At 46.1% G+C, this 10,118-nt stretch overlaps 1 protein-coding gene and 1 long non-coding RNA gene across 2 annotated transcripts in view; one reads left to right on the top strand and one right to left on the bottom strand.

Moving 5' to 3' along the window:
- LOC144110772 (uncharacterized) overlaps window positions 1-10,118 on the top strand; it is a 189,539-nt gene that overhangs the window by 115,701 nt on the left and 63,720 nt on the right. The gene's annotated exons all lie outside the window — the stretch shown is intronic.
- Window positions 7,985-10,118, bottom strand: part of LOC144110058 (sodium channel modifier 1-like) — a 28,410-nt gene continuing 26,276 nt past the window's right edge. Inside the window, exon 7 of the mRNA XM_077642865.1 lies at window positions 7,985-8,144. Within this exon, the coding sequence (XP_077498991.1) occupies window positions 8,030-8,144 (115 nt within the window). The 3' untranslated portion in view covers window positions 7,985-8,029. The remainder of the gene's footprint in view (window positions 8,145-10,118) is intronic.

Here is a 10,118-nt window from a genome sequence, read left to right as displayed (position 1 = left end):
CAATCAGTGCACATGCAGCATAGTGTGCAGCTAGAAGCAATATTAGAGAGAACACAGGAGCGTGTGGCCGCCATATTTATCGCGGACCGCTGTCACCGAGAGGCGGCGAGAATCGGCGCAAATGCGCATGCCCCGTAAGCTTGCACGGCCGGCTGCACTTTTCGCACATATGCCCCTGGTGGTTCCGCCCATTCTCATCGGCTGACGGCGGCAGCGCTTTGAGGAACGTGGAGGCCATGCGCTCCTGTGTTCCCTCTCGTATTGTTACTAGCTGTATATGAACAAAAAAAATTGAAGATTGGTTGTTGGGGAAAGGAAATAGCGCAGTATCTGCCTCACATCTCGGCGGACACCTGAACCGGGCCCTAAGGGAAGGGATAAAGGTGGGACTGAGCGAAGAAAGGAATAAAAAGGTGCCGTAGTGGAGGGCTCCGAGTAATTTCCACCACCTGGGGATCTTTAACGTGCACTGACATCGCACAGCACACGGCGCCTTTGCGTTTCGCCTCCATCGAAACGCGGCCGCCGCGGTCGGGTTCGAACCCGGATACCACTGATCAGTAGCCGAGCGCCTTAACCACTGAGCCACCACGGCGGGTCCTGTATATGGCATAAACCTTTAATGAAATGCAACTTTGATATTCGATGCAAGTTTTGTGACAGTTCATGCATGGTAGTGAGAAAACTGAAAAGATACAAAGGATACAAAGTGGTTGCTTGGCGGCTTGGGGTGCCTTGTTTAATGGTACATAAGCAGAAGCAGCAGTAAGTTGAGGTGGAAAAGACAACACTTTTTAAGTTAGTTGATGACATTTCCTTCGCTTAACATTCTAACAACTTGTGATAACTCTACTGTTGTATTCTTTCCTAAGAGAAAGTTGGGGTGTAAAGGAATGTGTTTACTGTAATTAAGACATTGTGAAAAGGTTTTTCAGTTTGCTTTGACCACTTTGCCACATGGTTTACAAAGGGGATATCCTTTTTCGTGACTGTGAAGTTACGTGTAAGATATGTCCAATTCGAAGGCGACATGACAGCAATAAAGCGTTCTTGGTGTTGACACGACTTCCATTAGATCATGCACAAAAGATCTCAGATTAAGTAGTCGCACCTAGATTGGCAGTCATAGAGACTACACCTGTCATCCCATAAGCAACATGTAAGTTTAATGTCCTTCATTATCTTGCAGTGTGACTGCAACCGGAGTACCAGGCAGGCTCCCTCTTGTGTCCAGTAACTTCCCTCTAGCTACTCCCGACCAACTTTTTAATAGTAGTGTGATCATCGACCTGGGGGGGGGGGGGGGGGGGGGGGCAGTACGTCAGCGCCTTTCAAGGCACGAAGCGGCGAAACAAGCGAGACTATGTGCATGTGTATCAGATGCGTTTATTCTTTCCGGTATCGCCGCTTCGCGCCGTGATAAGGCATTAACAAGCCGGTGGGTCGATGGCCGTGCGATACTGTCCAACAATTGGCTGGATGCAGTAGTCCCGATAAAGTAGACCTCAAACCACACGCTATGGCCAGAGGCAGCATTCAAAAAGGCCGATGAAAGGCGACAGTCCCCTCCCATGGTCGCGGATAGTCTCCTCCTTGTATTGTCACGCCGCTCCTTGAATTGTCGCTGCAGCAGGTTCATAAGGATCGGCCTCCGCCATTGGCTGGGCCAAATTTTGAAAATGACGCGGGCCGTATTTGGAGGTCGCCATCGTGTCGGGCATGCTAAGTTATGGTTGGACATGGATTTTGATACAATTCGGCCAAGGTCAAGCTTCGGGAGTGGGCCATATTTTGGGGGTGTCCCGAGCCAAACTTGGAGGTCAGTAATGGCTAGAGGTCAATTTTGGTCCAAATTTGCCAAGGTCAAATTTCGGGGATGGCCCGGGCCAAACTTGGGGGAGGTCACCATCGTGTTTGGCGCGGTCAGTTATGGCTAGACATCGATTTTGATCTAAATCTGCGAAGGTCAAATTTCGGGGGTGGGCGAGCTAAGTTTTGGGTGTGACCAAAGGCCAAGGTCAAATACCATGCCACCATGGTGGACCAGGGTGGCCATGGTGAACCTTGTAGACATGGTACACCTTGTATAGCTCACAGTAACCCTGTTGCTGTGCTAGACATCACAAGGCTATGTCAAGGTCATCCGGAGACATGGAATCGGAGATAAGGGTTGTGCATCGAGTAGAGCTTTCGCTCTAAAACTACATTTCATTGAGCGGCGTCTTCACTGCACCGCTCCGGCACGCGCTGTGGCCGCTGTTACTGACCCTCCGTGTATACAGAATGGCCAATCCCCACTCACAGAATCAGAGGCAGGGCACACAGCAGCGGCGGTTGAGGCCGGCGTTTGATGCTGCTGTATTCTACAGCACCGCTTCCTCGAGCAGCGCCGCTTTATGATGATGATGATGATGATTATGATGATGTCCTCAGGCTTAATGGCACATACCCACGGCGGGGGATAAGCCAGGGTGCATTGCTGATACAAACGCACTCATGGGCCTTTCTTTCTTTATTTCCTCTCATATCCTTTAACTCTCCTACTTTCAGCACTCGGCAGCGAGCGTGGCTCGGCTTGAGCCAGTAGGCAGGCCCGTGCACTTTCCTTTCATCCTGTCAACAACAGCACCAGCAAGGAGTGCAGTAATTGGGGTTTTTCTTTTTCTATCGTGTGCGCGCGTGTGCCTGCAGCGCGCTACTTCTTCTTCATAACAAGAGAGCACATTAGTCCGCTATAGCCTCTATAAACAAGCGACCTATAGTAATTAAGTGTGCTCCATGAAATGAACTGCGATGGAATAATAACGAATCAAGTCGTTCATGCTCTGGAGAAGGCGTTGTTCACGCACTGAAAGTAGATAACATGCCAAGCTGCAGGTTCATTAGCGCTTTTTTGCCTGCGACCAACTAGAATATAAAACATCGACATTTTTTCCCACAAAAAAAAAAGACGCATAAAAAACTAGGCAGCCCTCATGAAGTGCTGCCGGTCACTAAACTGCCTGCTCGAACGCAAATCCTTCTTACAGAGCAGGTTTCGTTTCAGAGCACTAACGCACAATGAGCAGTTATTTGCCTTTGAAGAAACTTGATGGAATGAAGAGCAGCTCACAGTCCTTTATATTCTTCCTGATATCAGTAACAATAAAGAAATTAGATAAAACTTGCGGCTACACTTCGCATAGCATTATCTGTCTCGATTTGGATCGCTTATTGTTGGATCCTTGTCATCCCTGTTGTCGTAATTGTCGGATCCACGTAGCGAACGGGTTAAAGAATTACGGACATCAAACTTTTGTGTGCGTGTTTTCTTCTTTGCGATCATGCGTAGGGCATTATTATACATGGATCCCCACCTGGCATTATCCTACCACCACTAAATAATTTATAAACGAATTTCTTTCTCGTGCTGTTTCGGTTTCGTTTGAACCGTCGAACGATGACTGTGACGTAACAGTGCGTTCGTAGGTTACGTACGTGAGGCATGAGAGAACTGCAACATATTAGCTGCTTCTACATTCGTCTGTCATTCCGACTCTTGATGCAGCTTGCCTTTAGCGTTGTAGTGAATTAAAACAAGAAAGCACTGATTATATCGCAGTTATTTTTGAAGCGCATTTTGACGTCACAGTCATCGTTCGGCTGTTGAAACCGAAACGAAACATGACAGTAAAATTCTATTCTAAACTATTTATCGGTCGTTGGCGAATGCCACGTGGTGATTTATGCATACTAGTGTCTACCGCATCGTTGTGGAGAAGGAAACATGCCACCAAAATTATGTCTCACTTAATGTCACACTCGCCAAATTAAAAAAAGTTAACTCTCCGCAGTGTACGTACAGTGCATTCCCCTACAGCACAAATATGTAGGGGTTTGCGAATATTCTAAATTATTGACTAGCCAGTAGAATATCCTTTCATTCAATTCGCTGAATGAATCAAGCAGGATCCTCAAAATTATTTGAAATGAATCGAACCTGTTTTCAAGTTGTCGAACGAATATCCTCTTTTGCAATTTGCTGGATGAGTCAAACAGCGGATGTTCAAAATTATTGCAAACGAATAGAATCAGTTCTGATGTCACGTGAGTGATGGTTAAAATTTGTCCGAGGCCCCCCACTATACGATATCACTCATAGTCCACGTCCAGATTCGGGTCGTTAATCGCCACGTGGAAATAACGCGAAGGGTAGTACAGTCTCCGATTCGTGTTTACTAGTCAGCTTTAGAGAACAAAACCCGCCATCAATGGTGTGCAAGTTGTCGCATGCAGAACTCTTTAATCTTTCCCCGTTGCGGAACTTGCCGTACGGTTCATGTATCAGAAAATGGCACTCCATGTGGGCCATAATTCGGGTGCTTAAAGTTTGCCGCGACGCCCGAGGTCAATTACGTCAACTGTATTCAAATTGCAAGCTTCAACATTGTTTATAAACACACAACCACCTGACAACAAAAATCCAAGGGGACACTACCCGCCGCGGTGGATCAGTGGCTAGGGCGGTCGGCTACTGATCCGGAGTTCCCAGGTTCGAACCCGATCGCGGCGGCTGCGTTTTTATAGAGGCAAAACGCTAAGGCACCCGTGTGCTGTGCGATGTCAGTGCACGTTAAAGATCCCCAGGTGGTCTAAATTATTCCGGAGCCCTCCACTACGGCACCTCTCTCTTTCTTTCTTCTTTCACTCCCTCCTTTATCTCTTCCCTTGCGGTGCGGTTCAGGTGTCCAACGATATACGAGACAGATACTGCGCCATTTCATTCCCCCAAAACTAATTATTATTATTAATAATAAGGGGACACTTTAGCTCCGCCTTAAGGGTATAACGCGATAGCGTTAATGAGTTAAGGCGCGCTCACACTGGCGGGAAGCTTCCCGCGCCGGCACAGCGTCAACGTCGACGCTGCCTCGCAGCTCCTCGGAATGACGCTCACACTACGCGCGTTTTCTCGCTGCGGTTGTCTTGGAATGTGGAGAGAGGAGGCGCTGAGGGAGGACCCGAACGAGCAGAAAGAGAAGGGGATAGTCACGTGACACTAGAGAAGACTGGAAAGCGCACCCTGCTAGCTCCCCTCCCGTCGCCCTGGCAAAGCAGCCGCCGAGTGCCCCGGCCGGCCGGGGCCGGCCGGCCGGACGCGCGCAGCCTCCGCCGCCGCCGAAGGGGTCACTGAGCTGGGACCGACGTCACGGTTCACGGTCGGCGCCCATTGGCTGTCCTTAATCACCGGCACGGGAAAAATAGGTACCGAACCCATCGCTCCGCGGGACGGGAGAGCAGGCTGTCCGCGGGAGAAAAACCGGCTTGGGCGGGAAGCGGCACGCGGGAAACGCCCGGCGTTGCGCGTTTTCCCGCTAATGTGAGCGCCTTTTTATACGGAATTGGTCATTCTCGACCTTACATTCATAAAGGTCCGTGGAAGTCCCCACACCACTCCTGCAATGGTGCAGTTAACGGATGTGCGACTGCCGATGGCAGGTGCTGCCACCAGTAGGGCTTGTATGACCCAAGTGGTTTTTCCCGAGCAACCTCTCGCCATCAGTTCATAACTGCCACGAGCTACATTGGTCAGTTTGCTCACAATCCGGTGGGCAGGTTGTGATGACGTCACAAGGTCACGTTACCTAAGTGGCTCACCTAGCTAGGTTGCTTCTCCGGCAGGTGGCCACCGTATTTTTCGCTCACAACGCCAGGGCCTTTAACGCAGCTGCGTTGAAAGCGGTAAGAGTCCGCCGAATTGAATTTTCTAAATTTGTTTTCAACCAAAAAAGTCGGTATAATTGACATGCGCGCCACAGATAGCTCGCTGCTGAGTAGGAGTTACGCTCAGTGAAAGGAGGAAATTAGTGATGAGGGTCAATTTTTTTGTTAACATATCTTGCTGAAACTTAGAATGCAGGTATATCATACGATGCTGATTTTGAATATGGAGCAAAAATTTAAAATATCTCACCTGGAAGAAAATATATGGCAAATTAATATATACTAATTGGGTCATTTCTTAGGGCCTTTATAGTAATTTAGCAGTTAAAGAAAGCTTTTAAGAATAAGCAGACATTTCCAAAGGCCCACAGCACATCCTAAAGTTATAAAATGTCTGTAAAGTTTTTTTGTTGATCATAAATTGGAAAGAAACAATGTGGCAGTAATTATCCCACACTTGGCCTAATTGCTAATCTATCATGTTTAAATGAAAAAGAAAAGCCTTAATAATAACATAATCAAATTACTTTCCTGGTCTGGTAATTTACTAAAAAATAAATTTGGGCAGCAATTTTGCAGCGGAAGTAATTAAATACTTTGGAAATTACTTTTATTAAAGGAGTATAGACACAATTTTGGTGGCATGTTTTCTTCTCAACAGTGATGTGGAAGACACTGCTATGCATGAATCATCATGTGGTATTCACATATAACAGCTAAATAGTTTATAATCATATTTTTCCCCAATGCTGTCACAGCCGCACAATGGCTGTGACGTCAAAGGCGGTTATACGTCAAGTGAGGCATGGAAAAACTGCGACACAACCGCTGCTACATCGTTTTAATTCACTATAGTGCTGAAGACAGCCTTCCTCAAGAGCCAAAATCCCAGTGAATGCAGAAGCAGAAATTATACTGCAGTTTTTTTTCATGCTTCATGTGACCTATAACCACAATTTGACGTCACAGTCATCGTTCGGCTTTTGAAACTGAAGAAGCAGCACAAGAAAGAAATTCGCTTATCGATTATTTAGTGGTCATATGAGAATACCACTTTGTGATCCAAGTATAATAATAATGCCTTACGCACCATTACAAAGAAGAAAACACGTACCAGAGAGTTAGGTGTCTATACTCCTTTAAAGAATGCATTACTGCTCTTTGTGTCAGCAAGCCTTCGGTCTCTCGTTTGCCAGGTCAGGCGCCCCAAAAACAGAAGCGATGCATGGAAAGGCTAAGCCAGCAAGCTAGGGAACTTTCGCTCGCAGACGAGTAGCGATGGGCGCGCAAATCTCAGCCGGCATCATTTTTTTTAATTGGTGCCGAGCATGCACCTTTCCAATAAGGACTGCCTGGGCATCGTCACATTGCTCGCCGTACTGGTGTGTGCACCCCACGCTCGCGCGGTGGAAGCGGCAGAGCCACAGAGGAACCAATTTTCAACAGCTTACAGAGGAGGCGTTTCGGCATCCTCCTCGGCAGATGGAAAAGCTACGTGCCCTCTGTCTCTGGCACTCGCCTGCGCACACCCACACACATCACGTGATTATGCGATTTTTTAGTTGTACCAACCTCTGAGGAAGCATTTCACCTTTACTAAGCTGGATCGCCTGGGACTGCATAAGCAGCATGAATATTCAGCAAGCGAGCCAGAATTTTCTTTGAAGCTCCTGCTCCTGCGATGAAGGAAACTAAGAAATCCGAAATTCTTGTAGGAGCCGTGGGCAGCACAAGTTTCCGTATGCGTGAAAACTGCATAGACACTTTATTCTAGAAACCCTAAGAAAAGTGCTTTACACAACTAAAGCATAGACCTCACTGACGCTCCCCACAATTTCCCACTAGAAAAGCTTAGTAGGTGGTGGCGAGAAAATTGATGAACAAGAATATATATTTCCACATGTCATTACCCATCTCAATCAATTTTCTGCAACTTCTATACCCAGGCTCTAGGAAATGGGGAAGGGTGAATTAATTCAGTCCAGTCCAGGTGAGAAATCTTCCATGGGAAGACACCACTCACCCCCATTTTTTAGATGACAGTTTAAGGAATGCAATATGCAAACTGGACTAACTGCCTTCCCTCCCCCTGGAATCACCCCCTCCAAGAAACCTCTATAAATGTGCCCCTGCGTTTCATACCTCTCCACATAGCCATCCATATGTGAAAGGGGTCCCTGAGAAGCAGCCACACATAGCACAACCTAGTTTCGAAACATGGTCAACAGCTTCTCAGTCTTCGCACACACGCTGACAAGTGAAGTAACATTCATCCAGAGGTAAACACTGTAACAAGTTGTATTTTATATACAGAAAGTACTCGACGTCATGATGCAGAAACCGCACATTCATCAAATGGGGGAGGTTCCTCTTCATCACTGTCAAATTCGGCATTTTCGTCCTTAACCCATTTGCCATCTCGGTCCCGTTTCCAGCCAGACCTGCGGATAAACGGAAATCAGAGCAGGTCAAGGTGGCGAAACAACAAAACCTCTCCCAGTTTATCTGTGCTATCATGCTCGGCTTTGGGTACACTGACAAAGAAACAATGGACACATGCTTCTGTCAACATACAATGTTGCTGTCTGCAGCATTTATCACAGTTGTTGAGTCGTACCTGTAAGGTGCTTTGTTTCCACTCGAAAAAGCGTTGCATTTAAAGTGCAGCTGCACAGACCTTAATTCAAGAGTTAAACAAAGCAGGAACTTCACAGAGTATGCATATTCATGTTGAACAGCTGCAGTGAGTCAAATCTCTTGCATACATACTGCAAGATACTTCATAATATACATATTTTATCATTTGCTTCTCTCATTCAGGACAGGTTCATGCTTTGCTATATGGCAGCCAATAGTTGCCAAACAAGCTTTTTTTCCCTTTGTGATTTTCATGAAGAACCGCCACCACGGCTAAAACGAAGAAGAAGCATGCTGCATCATAATTAAGATCCTAAGTTTTTGTGGTCAAAAATTTGAAATTCTCTTAATTGAGAACACAAAATCTGCAAAATTCCGTTAAAATCTACTCGCGTGTTCAAACGTGCAGCCTGTTAAGCAGCAAAGGCCTCCGTGCTGCCGCTTCTTGTACTGCTGCTTCGTGTTTCGTGCTGCACAGTTTTGTGCCCGTTCACCCATTTTTCACTTCCCTACTCGTCGCAGCTCCCCTTTCCCAGTTTTCTCTTCTTTCTAAACGGTCTGCGCTGCCTTCGTTCCACGTTGTAGCTATCATTTCTCACCAGTATGTGCCACCCTTTTCGCCTCAATGACCCAACATTTCTGAGAAATTAGCTTTTTGCCGCAGTTCACAAGCCTGATGAGTTTGGAGAGCTTGCTGTCGGTTCCAATGCCTACTAAACATAGCGGTGTGGGCTGAGGTAACATTCTTTTTTGTTCTCTTTAAAGCCTTGCCATATATTTTTGTTTTGTGGGTATCTCACAAGAACTGAAAAAAATTCGTTCTATATTCGTAGCATGGTCTACAAGTATACCGTGAGGTGGTTTCTGAAGCAGATTATTTCACAAAAAACTCACATTATATCCGAGAAAACATGGTAATATTGCTTTCAGTAAACGCCAGTATCATGACACTTCAGCCATAAAGCGTGCAAGCACCTTGCTGCCAGAGCCACATCGCTTGACGCTCTACCTTACTTGAGCGGATCAGGGAGCAAGGATGTCAAAGCTTTAGCAGAACTTTGTTCAGTATCAGATTCTGCCTTTCAAGAGAGGTCAGATGAATAAATTCCAACCACTCTATCATTCCGACTGATAGTCTACAAACAAAAAAATCATCAAACATCGTGAATATGGCTGCAAGCACACATTTAAGCGCAAATTGCTTTAAATGCAAGATTTTCCCGGAATCGTGAGAAACTAGAGGCCCTAATCATAACATGCAAGGTGACGATTTGTCACATTTGCCAAGCTATTCAGTTGCTCCTAATGCGTCCAGTCATTCATTCATAAAGCAGCTAAACACAGGCACATTCTCAGTCATACAATAGTTTTGGATGCTTTGACATGACTATAAAACAAATTTCATACAGGGTTGCGCATGTGTCAGCCTGATCAGCAAGAATGAACAAGGATGGCGACACCTAAAACTAGGAAGACCTTGAAGATGCTGCATTAGGCTTTGCCCAAAGACAACTGCATTATACTAGATAAAAAATGAGAGTCCAGATTTTGCTTCACCTGCTATTAATACAAAGAGCACAGGTTTTTCTAGTGTCTAATATGAAACTGTGTTCAGCAGGGAAAGATCTGCATGCATTGCAGCAGTACTAAAGAACAACCTCTGACATCTATGCTGTCAGTAAAATGTAGAGAGACCATAACATCTGCGACTGAAACTAATGTGATTAATTTTGTTACACAGCATTGATATGGCATGTAGTGAATCTCCAAAAGCCCTT

Source organism: Amblyomma americanum, chromosome 11 (assembly GCF_052857255.1).
Source record: "Amblyomma americanum isolate KBUSLIRL-KWMA chromosome 11, ASM5285725v1, whole genome shotgun sequence".
Taxonomy (NCBI): domain Eukaryota; kingdom Metazoa; phylum Arthropoda; class Arachnida; order Ixodida; family Ixodidae; genus Amblyomma; species Amblyomma americanum.
Note: the sequence above shows the minus strand (reverse complement) of the source record. Positions and strands in the feature narration are given on the sequence as shown.